Genomic DNA, 18,769 nt, shown 5'->3' with positions numbered 1-18,769 from the left:
ACACAGGTGACATGTGTGAATTTGATACGAATGAATATACATGACGTCATTTCCCCTGGCCTCTCAAGGAGCCAGGGAGCCTGGACTGGGAGTGATTGTGGCTTTGGTCACATGTGGGGCCTGCAGTGATCACTCCCCAAAATACTTGGCCTTCGAAGTATCGGATTCTCTTCTTCCTGGAGTGAGCTGCCTGCCTCACCCTCACCCCTGAACCTCCAGTGAAGGGGCGGGGCCAGAGCTGACAGACACATGGGGGTCCCTGACCGCCCTTCCCCTCGCCCTGGTCTGTTCTCCACTGATCAAAGATTATCAAAATATTTTTCTAAAAAGCAAACCTGAGAATCACCACCCTGTTTTACCTCCCTCAGTGACTCCCGTGGCCTGCGGGGTGCCCTCCTGCCTTCCCTCCTCACCCCTTGAGTGCCAGTCCCATCACACAAGACGTGTGGGGGTGGCCTGCTCCCTGCCTGGGCACCTTTGTTCCCTCCCAGGCCAGCTCCACCCCGGGGGCCACACTGAGCTCTGTGCTCCCTGGGGAGAGCTGGACGCACCTCTTTGCTTCCCCCAGAGCCCAGTAAACCCCCTGATGGCCACTGGCATCCCCCAGCATCTGTGAGTTCCTGATGGGGGCCCAGCCCTGTGTATCCCCAGGGCTCCACCATGAATGGTTGTACCTCCACACACACCTCCATGGCCCGGGGGTCTGGGCTGTGGGAATTCCTCACAGTCCCCACCTACTCTCATCTGCCTCACAGCTCTATTCATTCATCCAAGTCTTCAAGAGCAGGATGTTCATATCACTCCAATGCTATGGACAGACCTTGCTTTGATCCTAATGCAAGTAAGCCAACTGCACATAAGTCTTTATGAGACGTTGGGAAAATTAGAATGCTGAACATTTAATCAAATGAATGAACTTTAAGTATAAAAGATATAAATTATAACATTTTAGTGTGATAGAATAGTGTGATTATGTTTAGAAAAAGAGTCCTTACCTCTTAGAGGTAAATTTAATAATTGTGGGATGGATGCAGTTGTGCGCTGTGTAGGATTTGCTGCACAGTAATCCTGTGCTCTGAGGAAGTAAACAGGTCTGTGTGTTGGTTTTCTACAGTTGCTGTGTCAACTTACTACAACTGGGGGGCTTAAAACAACACGATGAATTCTCTCACACTTTTGGAGGCCTGAAGTCCAAAGTTAAGGTGCTGCATTGCCTCTGGACACTCTTGGGAGAAGTCTTCCCTGCCTCTTCCGGCTTCTGATGGCTTTTTCAGATCAGGTCAGTTCAGTTCAGTCACTCAGTCATGTCTGACTCTTTGCGACCCCATGAATCGCAGCACGCCAGGCCTCCCTGTCCATCACCAACTCCTGGAGTTCACTCAGACTCATGTCCATCGAGTCAGTGATGCCATCCAGCCAGCTCATCCTCTGTCGTCCCCTTCTCCTCTTGCCCCCAATCCCTCCCAGCATCAGAGTCTTTTCCAATGAGTCAACTCTTTGCATGAGGTGGCCAAAGTACTGGAGTTTCAGCTTTAGCATCATTCCTTCCGAAGAAATCCCAGGGCTGATCTCCTTCAGAATGGATGCTTGGATCTCCTTGCAGTCCAAGGGACAATCAAGAGTCTTCTCCAACACCACAGTTCAAAAGCATCAAATCTTCGGCGCTCAGCCTTCTTCACAGTCCAACTCTCACATCCATACATGACCACAGGAAAAACCACAGCCTTGACTAGATGAACCTTTGTTGGCAAAGTAACGTCTCTGCTTTTGAATATGCTATCTAGGTTGGTCATAACTTTCCTTCCAAGGAGTAAGCGTCTTTTAATTTCATGGCTGCAGTCACCATCTGCAGTGATTTTGGAGCTCAGAAAAATAAAGTCTGACACTGTTTCCACTGTTTCCCCATCTATTTCCCATGAAGTGGTGGGACCGGATGCCATGTTCTTCATTTTCTGAATGTTGAGCTTTAAGCCAACTTTTTCACTCTCCACTTTCACTTTCATCAAGACGCTTTTGAGTTCCTCTTCACTTTCTGCCATAAGGGTGGTGTCATCTACATATCTGAGGTTATTGATATTTCTCCCGGCAATCTTGATTCCAGCTTGTGTTTCTTCCAGTCCAGCGTTTCTCATGATGTACTCTGCATAAAAGTTAAATAAACAGGGTGACAATATACAGCCTTGATGTACTCCTTTTCCTATTTGGAACCAGTCTATTGTTCCATGTCCAGTTCTAACTGTTGCTTCCTGATCATCCTTCCTTTCCATGACTCATGGCCACATCACTTCATTCTCTGCCTACATCTTCACATCACCCATATGTGTGTGTCTGTGTATTTTCTCTTCTGCTATAAGCACACTTGTTGTTGGGTTTGGGCCTATCTACATAATCCAGGATAGTCTCACTTCAGGTTCCTTAACATCTGCAAAGACTCTTTCTCCGAATTCCATCCCATCCAGAGGTTCCAGGTTTTCAGACGTGGACTTTTTTTTCTTTTGGAGACAAACATCATGCCTCAGATTGTAGAGAATTCACCTGTAATTTTCTGCAGGAGATCCAGTTTCAATCCCTGGGTCAGGAAGATCCCCTGGAGGATGGAATGGCAACCCACTCCAATATTTTTGCCTTGAAAACCCCAGGGACAGAAGAGCCTGGAAGGTACTGTCCATAGGGTAGCAAAGAGTCAGACACAACTAAGCATGAACCCATGCCATACAATGTTTAGGACGTATTTATATGAAAAAATTATTTATTATATGTCTGAAGTTCATATCTAATTGGGTGTCCCATATTTATCTACAACTCAGGGTAAAGAGTATGGCAGAGGTCCATGTGAACCTTCATGACCGCAGCTCCCTGGGGTCCCCACAGTAGATTTTATCATCTGCTTTAGTGCCTGTCTCCAATTCATGAAAGCCAATTCAAGAAAAGTAAGTTTTCTGCAAAGGCCATCCTTCATTGACTGGCAAGAGGATACAATCAACTTAAATTTTGTGTTTAATCTTTAATTGCTGATCTCTAAAAGAGTTATTAACAAAGTGTATCCTGATAAGAGGACAATTTGCCTTTTTCTTTTTTAATCTAGCATAAAACCAGTGGCCCTGAATACCATGGGGGTGGCTTTTCCTTAACTGGACTCTGCCCCTTTCAGAGAGGAGGAGTCAGTCAGTCAACTGTGATAAGAGCTGATAAATAACATGAACTTGGCACTGAGGTGCTGAGCCAAGTGGGAGACAGACTTTCGTAAGGTAAGTACTGACTTTGCATGTCTGTATAATGTTTCCTTAGCACAAGAAAAGCTGTTTCACGCTCACATGTGCCTTCTTGCTCTGCTTAGGGGACATTCAAGCTGTTTAGTCAATTGCTGTTGGATACAGAAATGTAAAAATGAAGAATGTTGAAAACTAAGCATGAGAATTTAGATCTGAGACAAATTAATGATATGAGGGGAAAAAAGGATGGCAGCATTTTAGACAATCCAAGAGTGTGACCAGCACGAGAGGGGAGAGTAGGTGTTTATGCTAAAGCTGCCTGCTCCTTAGACACAGGCAACACACAGCAGGTGGGAATTGCGATGCGGTAACACTGTGTGGACTTGGAAACTCAAAATTAAGATTTAACTATAATTGGAATGACTCAGTTACTGCCAGCAAAACTGGATTTTAACTCAGTCTTTGCTGTGACTGGCCAGCTGGCAAGTCCCCCTCTGTCTCTCTTGGAGCTCAAGCAATTCATGGGAAACCTAGAAATTGGCTGGAGCAGGGTTTATCAACCTTGGCCCTATTGACATTTCAAGCTGGGTAATTCTTTGTTGCGGGGACCTGTTCTGTATAATGTCTTTTTTTGGTTGTTGTTTTAGTTAAAAATATTTGCTATAGAAATGTATATTGAATTAGGCTTAAGGAACATACTTAACAACAGTGTTGACATATACATTGATATTTCTTCAAATTTGCAAACTTGACGCCTCTCAGATACTTGCAGTGATAGTTTAAAAAGTTTTAAAAGAAACTGTCACTTCATCAATATGGTTGACACAGTGAAGATCAATATTCTCACTTTCCCTTTCACTCTGTACTTACAGAAAGAACACAGGCTGTGGGAGAGGTTCCTTTCTCATGTAGTGACCACCCGGAAAGTAGACTAGAAGATAAACATGCCTACAGAAGAATTTCTGTGTTTTACAAAATACCTTATCCTGGGAGATATCATAGTTTAGAAGCCAGCTGCATCAATCATAGATGTTTCCAACTAAATATGCAATAAATGTGCCTGTTAAGATAATAGGGTTGTAGCATGAGTTGAGAAAGCAGCGACGACATATATACACTATCATGTGTGAAATGGGTCACAGTGGGAAGCTGCTACAAGGGAGCCCAGCCTGGAGCTCTGTGACCCCCTAAGGGGGGTGGGATGGGAGTGGGGAGGGAGGCTCAAGAGGGAGGGGATATATATAGTTGTGACTGATTCCAGTTATTGTACAAAGGAAATCAACACAACATTGTGAAGCAATTATCCTCCAATTAAAAAAGTTTTTTATATTAAATTTAAAAAGACCACAGGATTGATGGGAAAATCTGGATACAGTGCAGACTGAGGAGTAACGAGCAATTAGACGCACGGGGGAGGCAGCCCCACCACCCCCAACATCAGAGACACCTCTGGTCTCTCGCCAATTGTGTGGTGCCCTTCCACCTAGTTTGAACAACCAACAATGTCCTCAGGCGTTGCCAAATGTCCTCTGGGCTGGGGGAGCAAAATCAGCCCCAGTTAAGAATCACTGGTTCATATGACTTTTCAGACTCCTCAACACAGGAAGTCTGGATGTGAAAACTAGATAATACAGGAGCAGAGAATTAGCTTCCCAAAGTAAAGAAATTCACCTGACTGGAAGGTACAAGTCATTCGAATCAGAATGCAGACAAACAATGCTCTGTTACCAGTATTACTATTGGGGGTAAATCAAAAGCCTGAGGCAGGAGAGGTTCAGTGAGATCCTGTGAAAGTCCGAGAGTTGTCCAGGGCATGGCAATTCACAGGGGAAATATGGTACCTAAGCCTGAAAAGAGAAGATACTGAGACTGGGATGAGAAGAAGTACTTTGCAAGATGCTACAGAGAGCAATGTTTCGATGGGGATGAGGTTTGACCCCATGAGAGTCACTGGCTTGGAGGCTGAGATGCTGTGGCTCTGGGGCCAACCGAGTCAGGCGGGCAGCACCCTCTGCTTTCTCAGCCTGCAGCCTCTCCCCTTGTTCTGACTTGGTGGCTGAGAGAATCATGCTCCTTGGCATGGAACCCATTCAAGTGAAGTCATTGCAGGGCTCTTTGTGTGCTGTCAGTTGTCTACAAACCTGTTTTTCTGACTAGATTTCAACCCCTCCAGGGCAGGGACCACATCAGATTCCTCTTGTGTTCCCCACCAGCCATCATTTCTTAGTGCAGGCAACTGCTCAATGAGTGTTAGTTGAGGAGGAAATCCGTGGACAGGTCAACCGGACAGAAGATGCTGAAGAAAGATCAGTGAGGGACAGGAGGGTGGAGAGAAGGGTACTGAGTGAGAGCCCCTGGACTCCTGCTATAGAAAGGAGTGGGCTTCCCATTGCCATGGCTGGAACCCATTCAAAGGGGCTGGGTGGCGGGCAGAAGATTCCAGAGGGTCCAGATCAGGGAGTGAGTGGGAGGGCAAAGGCCTGGGGGAACGGCAGGCGGGGTGCATGGTTCAGGGGCAGAACCGGGGGTCCACTTCAGTCTTGGGGTTTCAAAAGGCTGTGCCAGACCTCGCTGAACCTTTGCCAAAAACTTCCTCCAATCCAGGTTATCTAGTCAGCGAGCATCACTGATCTTTCACACAAGACAAATAAAAAGAGAACCAGTTTATAAAGTAGTTGACAGAATCTGGATATATATAAAATCCTGTTCTTACTAGAGCTCTAGGGGCTGAAGCGACTTAGCACAGCAGAGCACAGCACGAGAGCTGGAAGTCAAGAGGGAGATAGCAGATAGACAGACACACAGACAGAAGCCTCGCGTGCTCCCCAGTGTGCTCACTCAGCCATCTCCCAGGAACTGGGAGCAGAATGGAAGCTGGATTTGCTGCTCCCTGTTATGAATTTTTTATGCCTTATCTAATTGAATTTCCTCAACAGCCCTCACTAGTAGACATAGCTGTATTTCAAAAGAGAACACTGAGGTACAGAGATTAAACAACTCTCCTGGGTTTATACATCTTATAAGGAAAGGAGTTGGGCTTTGTCTCTAAGCCTCCTTTCTCTCTGCTAAGAAACGCTGTCATTAGGAGCCCCCTCCCACCTACTCCCTGAGATACAGCTCCTTTAGTTCACACTGGAATCATCCCAAGACACATTCCTTTTCAGAGAATGTAAGCCTACCTCCTTATGAAGGTCAAATATAGTTATACTAGTGCTCAGGATACTCACAGTAAGTTTTTAAGGTCTGGGTAAAGTAAGGTACGTTTTTATCCGTTTTTCCTCAGAATCAGCCAACAGAATTAATGTTTCCTTCTCTCCCATTGAACTGTTAATTGGCCAAAGGATTCTGCATGGGGAACAAACTAATATCAAGGGTCTCAGAGAGCAGCAGAGGGGAACATATGCATTACCTGCTTGGGGGGGGCCCAGACCCGAATTCAGAAGATGTCTTCAAAGGACCCCAGTGCTCACAGAGCTCTTTGAATTTGAATTTCGTCTTCCAATAGGATACTAGAAGCCGTTTCTGGGGTTGTCCTGAGGGTGGACACACTTGCTTGATATTGAGTGTGAATTGGGAACACACGTGTGTGACTGATGGCAAGTCACTGAATCTCTGTAGTTCTCATTTTCTGGGAGCCAGGAAGTTTATATCAGGTTTGCCCCAGCCTTCAAAAAGTGAAGAAAGTTACTTATAAGAAAGATATGATAAAGTATTACGTAAGTTGAAACTTCATTTCCCTTTGTAATGTGATCCTTAGTCATTGGATAATGGAGTTTAATGTGAGGAGGATCTGTGACTTCCACTTCACAGCAACACCCTTCTCAGAATTCTGCTGAATCACAGCTCCTCTGTTCTACATGATAAGTACAATATACACAATCTCCAACTTCAAGATGGACGAGTTAAGTATCTTTCTAAGGATCCTTTATTTTGCAAAGGTTAGACCATTGATCTCACATTAAAAATGTGGATATGTAAATAAAAAAGTAAACCAAAACTAAATAAATTTTTTTAAATGTGGATATTGAAAACATTTTGTTATCTAAAATTCAAGTTATTCATACTTTATCCACTAAAGAGAAGTATATTTTTGTCCTGAACTCCTCAACAAAAAGTTGCAAGATCTTAATGTTTACTAAACAGAGCTAGGATTTGAATAGAAAACGCAGGTGTTTCTTCCTATGTTCTGGCTTTGGGGTTCCTGCTTTTATTAAGTCCTGTATGTTTCTATGGAGAAGTCAATGGCACCCGACTCCAGTTCTCTTGCCTGAAAAATCCCATGGACGAGGGGCCTGGCAGGCTGAAGACCATGGGGTCGCGAAGAGTCAAACATGACTGAGCGACGTCACTTTCACTTTTCCCTTTCATGCACTGGAGAAGGAAATGGCAACCCACTCCAGTGTTCTTGCCTGGAGAATCCCAGGGACAGGGGAGCCTGGTGGGCTGCTGTCTATGGGGTCTCACAGAGCCGGACACGACTAAAGCGACTTAGCAGCAGCAGCAGCAGTATGTTTCTATTCACGCCCATGAGAGAACAATTGGTTTGGTCATAATGTTTGAGTTTTCCTGTAACATCTTACAGAAAAACCCAAAAGAACTTTTTGGCCAATAATTTCTGTCTGTTGTTGGAGCCTTTGAATTTCATTCTCTGGTTCCCTGCTATGTCCACTCTACACATAGGCTGCTGTAGTCTAGGGGCTTTCAAACTTCACTGACCTGAAAAGACCCACGTATCTCTTACCAATACCATGACCAAATGAGTGTGCCTATGTGCTTTCTTCTACCTGAACATACAACGCACACATAGCTGAAATGAGCAACTCATGAAACAATGCTTTATTTTAAAAACTGGAAAATTTCACAGTCCACTGAAGGATTGTCATGCCTAGTTTGAAAAATGTTAACATGAAAAATGAGGCCAAGACTTGGGTTCATATAGAAATGGGTTTGAATCCCAAGTTCGCCACCTACTTTGTGCAAGTTACCCTAGAAATCTCAGTATCCCCAACTGCAAAATGAGAGTAATGGCAACTTCATAGCAGGTGATTCTTGTAGGGTTAAATGAAGACAAATTTGTGATAATGCGCAGTGCATGACAGACATAGAACAAATGTCAGTTCCACCTAGACTGTACAGTTAATGCAGTAACATCCCTTTCTCTAGACATAAGATGCACCAAGAGAGGCAGAATGTACAATTCCAAGAAAATGGAAGGATTTGGCATCCTGTATCTGTGGAAAGAATCGGGATCTTTTGAGCAACAGTTAAGCAAACTGAGCTCTAATTTCAGATTTTGAACAAATGCAGCATAATAGCCAATGAGCTGAACATGGATTCTGTCTCCTCCTCCTCCTATTCCTGCTGTCTGTGAAGTCCTCTGGCTCCAAGGCCCCTCCTTCCCAGGCTCCCAGGGCCTACATATGTGTGGGTTCCTGCCCTGCCCTGGTTTTAATCCTGGGTGTGGATTTCCATGAATGTTACTTAAGCTTCGAGGTCCATTTCATCAACTGAAGAATGGAGATAATAATTATTTCATGGGATTCTTGTGAGGATTAAAGATATAATGTGTTCAAAGTGGTCAGCATTCAGTTCAGTTCAGTTCAGTCGCTCAGTTTTGTTCGACTCTCTGCAACGCCACGGACTGCGGCATGCCAGGATTCCCTATCCATCACCAACTCCTAGAAGCTACTCAAACTAATGTTCATCACATTGGTGATGCCATCCGGCCATCCCATCCTGGGTCATCCCCTTCTCCTCCTGCTTGCAATCTTTCCCAGCATCAGGGTCTTTTCCAATGAGTTGGTTCTTTGCATCAGGTGGCCAAAGTATTGGAGCTTCAGCTTCAGCATCAGTCCTTCCAATGAATATTCAGGACTGATTTCCTTTAGGATGGACTGGTTGGACGTCCTTGCTGTCCAAGGGACTCTCAAGAGTTTTCTCCAACATCACAGTTCAAAAGTATCAATTCTTCAGCGCTCAGTTTTCTTTATGGTCCAACTCTCACATCCATACATGACCACTGGAAAAACCAGCTTTGACTAGATGGACCTTTGTTGGTAAAGTAATGTCTCTGCTTTTTAATATGCCGTTTAGGTTGGTCATAGCTTTTCTTCCAAGGAGCAAGCGTTTTTTAATTTCATGGCTGCAATCACCATCTGCAGTGATTTTGGAGACCCAAAAATAAAGTCTCTCACTGTTTCCATTGCTTCCCCATCTATTGGCCATGAAGTGATGGGACCGGATGCCATGATATTAGTTTTCTGAATGTTGAGCTTTAAGCCAACTTTTTCACTCTCCTCTTTCACTTTCATCAAGAGGCTCTTTAGTTTTCTTTGGCTTTCATCCATAAGGGTGGTGTCATCTGCATAGCTGAGGTTACTGATATTTTCCCCAGAAATCTGATTCCAGCTTGTGCTTCATCCAGCCTGGGATTTCACATGATTGTACTGTTTATATAATTTAAATAAGCAGGGTGACAATAGGCAGGCTTGACGTACTCCTTTCCCGATTTGGAACCAGTCTGTTTTTCCATGTCCAGTTCTAACTGTTGCTTCCTGACCTGCATACAGATTTCTCAGGAGACAGGTAGCATTGGGGCAGGAATATTAGGAGTTTTGCAATAAATACTAGTTCTCTAATCTTTGCCCTCCCTGACACCCACCCACGCATCCATACCACAGACTCACTTCTTAGCCTGCCAAGAAAATCAGATTTTACCCAGTGTAGACTGGACAATGATTGGTGGAATTTCCCACAGGTGGCTAATGAGAGTGGGAATTTGGTCTAAGGAAGAAGTTCCAGGGACTCTTCCAATTGCCCTGAGGGAGGCCGATTTTTCAGCATTGTTTGTGCTGTTCAGCCATATATCATAAAGGCGTTAGCTTCTATGCTTTTATTCTTTGTTCATTCATTGGTTCATTTGTTGGTTCATTAAGGGCTAGAGAAACCAAGAGACTGCCACCATGGCAGGGAAGCCCACTCTTCACTATTTCAATGGACGCGGCAGAATGGAGTGCATTCGGTGGCTCCTAGCTGCAGCTGGAGTGGAGGTAGGTTTCATCTTCAGTTGGATCTAAATTGACCGTGGGTGCCTAGTCAGTCACTCAGTCATGTCCAACTCGTTTCGCTCCCATAGGCCATAGCCTGCCAGGCTCCTCTGTCCCTGAGATTCTTCAGACAAGAACACTGGAGTGGGTTTCCATTTCCTACTCCAGGGAAATTGACTGTATCATACTACTTTTTTCACAGAGGAGATTTTCCTTATTAAATGATCTGCTAAGAATTTTGCATTAAAAACATTTATTAGGTATTAGATTAACAGATTTTTATTGAAATTTCTTCTTCTCAAGGACAATAGAAAACAAATTTGTGTTTTTATTTGTTTTTAGCTGTGAGGCTTGTGAGATTTTAATTCTCTGACCAGAGATCAAAAGCAGGCCCACAACAGTGAAAGCCCATGCCTTAACCACTGAACTGTCAGGAAATTTCCTGAATTTTGATTTTGAAAACTGTAAAATATTTATTACATTCATGCAACAAATAGAAATATGAATATTAAATATCAATTGATATGAATAATTATTATTAATATGTCAGGCATTTTAATGTATTTAGGTCAATTTTAAAATAAGTTTAATGAACTAGTAATATACCATGAAGTGTTTAAAGATGAAATATATAATACCTAGGATTTGTTTCAAATTGTTACCAGGGAGAGGGGTGTAGGCATATAGATATCTTGGGATTGGGTTGAGCCTATAATTACTGAAGCTGATGTAAGTTTACAAGGAGCATCATTGTATTTTTTATTTTGTGCGTGCCACAAATCTCCATAATAAAAAACAAAAATATACATATTAGAAGAGAAATGTAATTAAAGTTACAACATAAACCAGAAATATAGAGCAGTGCAGACTGTAGCAAACTGCCTGTTGGATTTAATGCATTCATTCACTCAGCAATGAATTTGTTGGGCACCTTGAAGTGCCAGGTTTCGTGCCAGGCCCTAGAGATACATGAATCGTCAAGACAGACACAGTCCCTCCCCTCAGGCTGCTTACACTCTAGTGAGGATGCAGACACGTATGTGGGTGACTAAAAGAGGACACAGAAGACTTGAGCGTAAAAACGCCACCTTCTCAGTAGTATATTGATAGGCTTCTGTGCAACTCTGCTGAGTGCTGCCCTCTAGAGGTGTCACTCAATAAAGCACTTAGCCCAGATCAGAGGGAGCCAGCAACTCTGTGAGGGTTTCCTGGGGAGGGAGTCATGGACAGAGGTCAGAGATTTGGTCCCTTAGAGGAGAACAGTAAAAGAAGGCTTCAGGTGAGGCCTTCAAAGGCCTTCGAAGGTTCTGCAAAGGGAACCTCTAGTGTGCTCCCTTAGCTTCCTAAAAACACGTTTACCTAAGCCTCTATATATTATACTTTCTCTATTACTTCAGGAATGCAGGGCACATTAGCTTGGTCCATTTTCAAGTGTGTAAAGAAACAAGTACATAGAAAATCCAAACAGTGCCATTCCAGGTGGTTTCATTTCTATAAATCAACAACCAACATTTTTCACTGCGGTTCAGCCTTGGGGTTCAAGGATGTGTTCAGAGTCCCTGGGCAGGATGAGTTCAGCACAGGACGGAGAAGAAGGGGGAGATGCTGAGAGCATCCAGGCTTCCTCTTGTCCAGCCAAGCCTGACAGAGCAGGGTGTGGGGCTCGACTGACCAAAGAACATTGGAATTCTGGGTTCTCTGGGCCCAGAGCCTGATCCTCGCAATCCTGCATCTCCATCAGTTTCGCAAGAAACAGCTGACCAGCCAGCCCCTTCTCACAATGACTACCCACCTGTCATTGCCTCTTAGGGTTGTCTTGAACTGGGTGCTTTATAAATTGTTGCCCACACACTCACTATCTACATGGTTTCACCGTATGGGATCATTTAGATCCACAATAAACTACTCCAATGAGGCAGTTAGAAATCCCCAGTTCTCAAACTTTTCACAATCAAGACCCTTGTTTACAATAAAAAGTTGAATGGAAGGAGGTAATATACAGCAGAGGACTCCGGTGGCAGCCTCTAAGGGAGTCAATGGCCCCATGGATACCCCATGCTAGGGGATACCCCAAAATCCTGTCCTGATCTCACAGGGAGAGAAAGGCTTTCCAGGTACATTAAAACTCCATAACTAGAACTTCCCAGTCCCTTCCCTCCAGTGATATTCCCCTCCCCCCAAATCATTACCTAATCACTGACAGAGGTGGGGACAGGGTAGAGGTGAATTGGCCTGCAAAATAAGCAGTTACTTGCCGCAACCCACATTTTTATCTTGGTGGCTCTAATCTAAATCTCCAAATGGCCTTGATCACTGTCTTCTGTGCACCCTGCCGAACTTGGAAATCCTACAGTCTCCATAGTGGGCAGCAGACAGAGGCCATGCAAGTTCAGCTATTCTATGGAATGAAACAACAAAAACTTATCGACTCTTTCTGCTTTTCAGTTTGAAGAGAAATTTATAGAAAAACCAGAAGACTTGGATAAGTTAAAAAATGGTAAGCCCAGGAACTAAGTTCCTCTGATGGGAGTATCCAGTAGAAGTTTTAAGTTGAGGTTTCAACACCACCAACGTGCTGTGTGTGTGGTGGGAGTGGGGTTAGTAGAGTGGGAGAAATATGGTTAAAGGTAAGAGGCGGGTCTCCTTGAAAATGCCTTGCAACTCACTCGGAACTAGGAAGGGCTGGAACTCGAGTGTTTGTTAAAGGAGCCAGCCCCAGTGCCCGTGAATGCTCGGTCTGTGCTTCTCTGCCTTTCTGCACCGTGAGTGACCACACAGTGCTCCCACCTAAAGTCAGGAAAAGGTGAAGATCTGACAGAAGAGGGGAGAAACAGGCCCAGAAGTTGCTGTGAGTCCAGGTTTGGCAAAGTAACATGCTAGCAATAATGTAGACTCAGTGAGCAGAGAAAGGGCAAACTCTCTCAAAACATGTCTTACCTGTTCAGAGATTTTCTCTGGAACTTCCGTTAAATGGCAACTTGTTGGCACACTTGTTGCAGACTCTTCCAGCTTCTTTCTAAAACACACATGAAGACAAATCAGCCCAGATTTACAAGGGATCGCCTATATGTCTGAATGGGAAATAAGAAGATAAATGAAATAATAGGTTAGAAAGTAAAAGGCAAACAAAATGCCATCCTGCTTAAGCCTACCAGATCATTTTAGTGTTTCACTTTATATCTTTGGTTATTTCAGCAAACATTTGTTCGTCTTAAAAGGGTGCAACATATCAAACATTTCGCCCTTCTTTTTTTCTTTCAAAAGATGGGAGTTTGATGTTCCAGCAAGTGCCAATGGTTGAAATTGATGGGATGAAGCTGGTGCAGACCAGAGCCATTCTCAACTACATTGCCACCAAATACAACCTCTACGGGAAAGACATGAAGGAGAGAGCCCTGTACGGTAGTTTTTAGTTTTATCATCGTAACTAATAGTAACAACTTAGGTCCTTCCCTGACTGAGCAGGAACAAAGCAGGGCATCATGACCAACATGATGGTATAAGCCTTGTGGGGCATAACTAAGTCTAGTACAGCAAAGACCTATGAGTATGAGGGAAGAGTAAACAAACTTGAAGTGAAATCAACCGCCTATGGAAGAGGATACCGTCCATGGATATAGCACAGTGACAAGGTTTCCAAACATGAATGGTCTATGAAGCGAAGAGGATGGTAGAACCAAGACTCCAGGGGTTCAGGCTCGTTTGAACTGGACACCCACCAACAGCCAGAGACAAGGGACAAAGCATCTGAGTGTCTAGAAGATAAAGCTTAGAAAGGGAAGGATCTAAAGAAGTTGGTTCTTGAATTCCAAAAATTCAAAGAATGATGACCAGGAACTTAATTTATTAACCCTTTATATGGATTGGCCACTAGACAAGGATTAGCAGAGGTTGAGCTCAAAATGGTAAGGTTACATCAAGCATTTCGATATAGTTTTAGTCAGCTAGATTTTTCAGTACAACTATATCCTGGGGGTGAGGGGTATTCTCTCTGCTGTGATGGGACTACATGCTGATGCTGCTGCTAAGTTGCTTTAGTCGTATCTGACTCTGTGCGACCCCAGAGACAGCAGCCCACCAGGCTCCCCGGTCCCTGGGATTCTCCAGGCAAGAACACTGGAGTGGGTTGCCATTTCCTTTTCCAATGTATGAAACTGAAAAGTGAAAGTGAAGTGGCTCAGTCGTGTCCAACTCTTTGCAACCCCATGGACTGCAGCCTACCAGGCTCCTCTGTCCATGGGATTTTCTAGGCAAGAGTACTGGAGTGGGTTGCCATTGCCTTCTCTGGGGACTACATGATTGAAATTAAAATCTTGTAAGGAACTTCCCAGGTGGCACTAACAGTAAAGAACTTGCTAGCAATGCAGGAGACATAAGAGACCCGGGTTTGATCTCTGGGTCTGGAAGACCCACTGGAGGAGGGCATGGCGACCCGTGCTAGTATTCTTGCCTGGAGAAGAATCCCATGGACAGAGGAGCCTGGTGGGCTATAGTCCACCGAGTCACAAAGAGTCGGTCGTATCTGAAACGACTTAGCACTCAAGGAACTACTGCTGTTATTCTAAAAGTTAAACATAGAGTTACCCATATGACTCAGCAATTCCTTTCAAGAGGATTAAAAACACCCCCACACTAAAATTTATACTCAGAAATTCATAGCAGTGTTGTTCATAATCAATAACTAGAATCAACAAAAATGTCCATTAACTGATGAAAGAAAGAGCGAAAGTTGGTCCATCCCTACAGTGGGATGTTATTTCAAACAGAACCAGAGTCTGGCAATAGTATGTGGAGAGTGTTACGGAACCAGGTTCTACGGGAAATAACTGGAGAAAGTGCTGGTGTTGGGACTCTAAATGGGCCTGGTGTTCTAACAGGATGAGAGAGGAAGAGGGATGTGACTGGGACTGAGGTGCCAGGACCCTGCTGGACATGACTGAGGTGGTCCTAATGCATCACACCCACCATGCTCAGACCACGTCATGGCAGAGATGGCACACCCAGGAGTGGTCCCAGTGCTTACCTGCACTGATTCCACCCGATTCCCTCATGCCTGTGACTATGGATGGGTCACTGATGTGCTCTGTCTCTATATTTGGTCATGTGTATAACAAAAAGATTACACATATGTTTACCCTGATGGCTTGTTCTAGAATGCTAAAATTAATTTTAAAAAACAAAGCTAAATCACTGGTGTAGAAAAATGCACCCAGTGGAGGAGAATTACTTTGCTGCCTCTCAATGTCTCATTCTTACCCATTCCAAAAATCTAAGGCAGAGACATTTGACAATTTGGTTATTTTATCTTTTCAGGATTGATATGTATTCAGAGGGTGTGGCAGATTTGGGTGAAATGATCATGCATTTTCCACTGTGCCCACCTGCTGAAAAAGATGCCAAGCTGACCCTAATCCGAGAAAAGACAACAAACCGTTATCTCCCTGCATTTGAAAATGTAAGTGGACTCTTCAGCATCTTTGGCAGAGAGGTCAGAGGACGAAGAAAAATAGTGCCTGGCATGACCGGGGCATTAACCTTCACCTCTGTGAGCCTTTCTAAATACTAATGTAGTACTCTGAGTCTCAGGGCACTTTATAAAAATTGAATGTATAGAAGAATCGTACTAGTTTTACCCAAGTTATAATTTTTCAGGAAAGTTCTATTTACTCAAACCCAATCTGGAATTCTCTACTCAATGGAATTTCACGGTTATACTTAGAGCCTGGATTATGGAAGCTCTGAGAGCCACACTGGAGCCTGGATTAGATGGATCCTTAGAACACGGTGCAGGGGCTTTGATTCAAGAAGAGCATGATGTCAGCAATACATCAGAAAATATTCTGGTGTCCTGTGTAGGGAGACATGAGACCAGCTGCCCGTCAGGAGAATGTGGAAGTGTTTTGGGGGTGATTGACATGTATCTAGATAGATATGGGGGCAGTAGGGTGGAGAGAAAGAGACAGAGGAAAAGTTATTCAGGAAAAAGTAATCGAGATATTTTGGGACATGACTCTCAGACTTTTGAAGAAAGTGAAATAAAATCAGTGAAGTAGTGTTCCATCATTATGACTAGTACGTATTTTAGTTTTTTCTGTTTGAACGTTTCATGATCAAAAATACCTGAAATCAGGCTCAACTAAAAGCATGAACCACCCCCCCCCCACCTCGCCTGCCCTCCGCCAAAAAAAAAAAAAGATTGTAAGACCAGGAAATGAGAGCAAAAGAGTTGAGAAGGAATACAGAGTCTGCATTAGTTTGCTCAGGGTGGTAGAAAGCTGTCATGAAGATGGAGACACTGCCCAAGGAGGAGGGAGAGAGGACAGAGAGAGACGGATGAAGGGTCATGTTGTGGAGTCCAGGGCTGCACACTTGAGGGTGTGCGGTCCACAAAAACATGGTGCAGATGGTGCTAAGGCCTTGGCCCAGTGGAAGAAGAAGTAAGGCAGCCACAGCGAGGTGTGAACAGGAAACGGAAATGGTGGTCTGCCTTCCACTGGGGATGAGGAGGGAACCACAGGAACCTGCCTGGCCCGTCTCTGAGTTGGAGGGAGCAGAAGGTCTGAGGTTCCCACCTGCCCAGCGAGGGGCAGAGATGGAAGTGGGGCTGGGCTAGGGGCAGGGGAGGAGCAGGGGTCCAGCCTGCAGGGACCTGTGTCCCTAATCTGACCCCTCCATTCGACAGGTGCTGAAGAGCCATGGACAAGACTACCTGGTGGGCAACAAGCTGAGCAGGGCTGACATCCACTTGGTTGAACTTCTCTACTATGTGGAAGAGCTGGACCCCAGCCTTTTGGCCAACTTCCCTCTGCTAAAGGTGAGCTCTCCCACGGCCCTGGGGGCCAGACACACCCCACCTCGGCATCTGCTCCCTGGACCTTGGGACTGGGGTGCTAGGGTCCCCATCCCTGTCCAGGCCTTGCTGCCCCCCGTTCTCCTCAGTTCACTCCAAGGCCCTGTCCGGAGTGTGGAAAGAATCTGTCAAGCCAAGGACATCGGAGGTGGACTCTGCCCCATGGAAAACGCCCTGCCTTTTACCAGGAGAGAGACCCAGGGCTGGCTCTCTCTTGGTCCCTCTTCCACCTCAGCCTCTGTCCTCATTTCCTCTTCGCTCCGCTCTGTCCCGAGTGTGTCCCTCTTTCCCTGAGTCTGTGTGAGTGGGTTTCCCCCCATCTCACTTCTTCCCTTCAATTCCTGTTCCTTCTCTGATACGTTGATTTCTCTCTCCCCGTTTCTCTCTCTTTGAGGGCAGATTGGTTCTGACTGACCTCACACATGACCTTTCATGTTTTCCATCTTCAGTTCCAGCCCCGTGTCCTAGCTCTTCTTGTCTTGACATCTGGAGCCTTAATCTGTGCTGATATCTCACACACTCCTCTTTGTTACACTGCACTTGAGGGTCAACCCACTTGAGGCTAGGAAGATCGGGAAGCAGAATGGGGCGTTACACTAAGACCTCTCTGGGGAAAACTGGGCTGTCCCCTTCCTGTCTCATGGGCCTCCTCCTGGTGCTGATGGAAGGGTCTCGGCTGGCCCTTGTCTAGGAAGGTGTCAGAGTCCCTGCTGGGTTGCGTAGTGACAGGGCTGCTCTTTAGCTGTACTCCGAGCTGTGTTCTCGTGCATTGCAGGCCCTAAAAGCCAGAGTCAGCAGTCTCCCGGCTGTGAAGAAATTTCTGCAGCCTGGCAGCCAGAGGAAGCCTCCCACGGATGAGAAAAAAATAGAAGAAGCCAGGAAGGTTTTCAAGTTTTAGTAAAGCCAGCAGGGCTGCCCAGGACAAATCTTCTGAAATTTTCTAACAATGAAACAATAAAGCTCCTATGAGCAGATTTACTTCCCATGTGTTCTTTTTTACTACGATCTCCTTCTCACCTTTCTGGTTTGGAATTAAAACATAAATAAGAACAGGAAACAGATTATATATTCCTGTACTGTTTTCCAAGGATCATCCTATAACATCTGTCATATAGCCTATCAAAGAGAAAAGTGTAACAGATTATATCTGACATTCTTAGGTTTTCACAGGAAAGAGCCACCTTTCTGGGGTCATGGCAGAAAGACATTTTCTTTATTTCTTTGAGAGATATTTTCCATCTGATAATAAAAATGTCTTTTCTTATGCATTTCTGAACAACTCTTTTGCCTACTGTGGGCTCTCCAGTGTTCTGGGAGGTAGGCAAGCAATAAGAACCCAGTGGACCCAAACTCTGTGCTCAGGGGACCCTGCTGTGGCCGCCTGGTCATCACAGCTCTGCTCCAAGAGGCTCTATGGGGATCTGCACAAGGGCCTCACCCTCATTTGACAAGGTCCCCCAGATCAGATCTCTATGACACAGGTGACATGTGCGAATTTGATGTGAATGAATATACATGACGTCATTTCCCCTGGCCTCTCATGGAGCCAGGGAGCCTGGATTGGGAGTGAATTTGATGTGAATGAATATACATGACGTCATTTCCCCTGGCCTCTCATGGAGCCAGGGAGCCTGGATTGGGACTGATTCTGGCTCTGGTCA

At 44.9% G+C, this 18,769-nt stretch overlaps 1 protein-coding gene across 4 annotated transcripts; it reads left to right on the top strand.

The window, feature by feature from the left end:
* The first annotated feature begins 3,219 nt into the window (after nt 1–3,219).
* On the top strand, nt 3,220–18,082 carry GSTA1 (glutathione S-transferase alpha 1). Of its 4 annotated transcripts, NM_001078149.1 has the most exon segments (7): nt 3,220–3,248; nt 10,148–10,261; nt 12,704–12,755; nt 13,523–13,655; nt 15,572–15,713; nt 16,941–17,072; nt 17,884–18,082. In NM_001078149.1, coding segments are annotated over 6 exon segments (669 nt in total). In that variant the 5' UTR covers nt 3,220–3,248; nt 10,148–10,174; the 3' UTR covers nt 18,007–18,082.
* Nucleotides 18,083–18,769: the final 687 nt, after the last annotated feature.

The sequence above is a fragment of the Bos taurus genome, chromosome 23 (assembly GCF_002263795.3).
Source record: "Bos taurus isolate L1 Dominette 01449 registration number 42190680 breed Hereford chromosome 23, ARS-UCD2.0, whole genome shotgun sequence".
Lineage (NCBI taxonomy): Eukaryota > Metazoa > Chordata > Mammalia > Artiodactyla > Bovidae > Bos > Bos taurus.
This window is presented reverse-complemented; position numbering and strand designations above follow the sequence as displayed.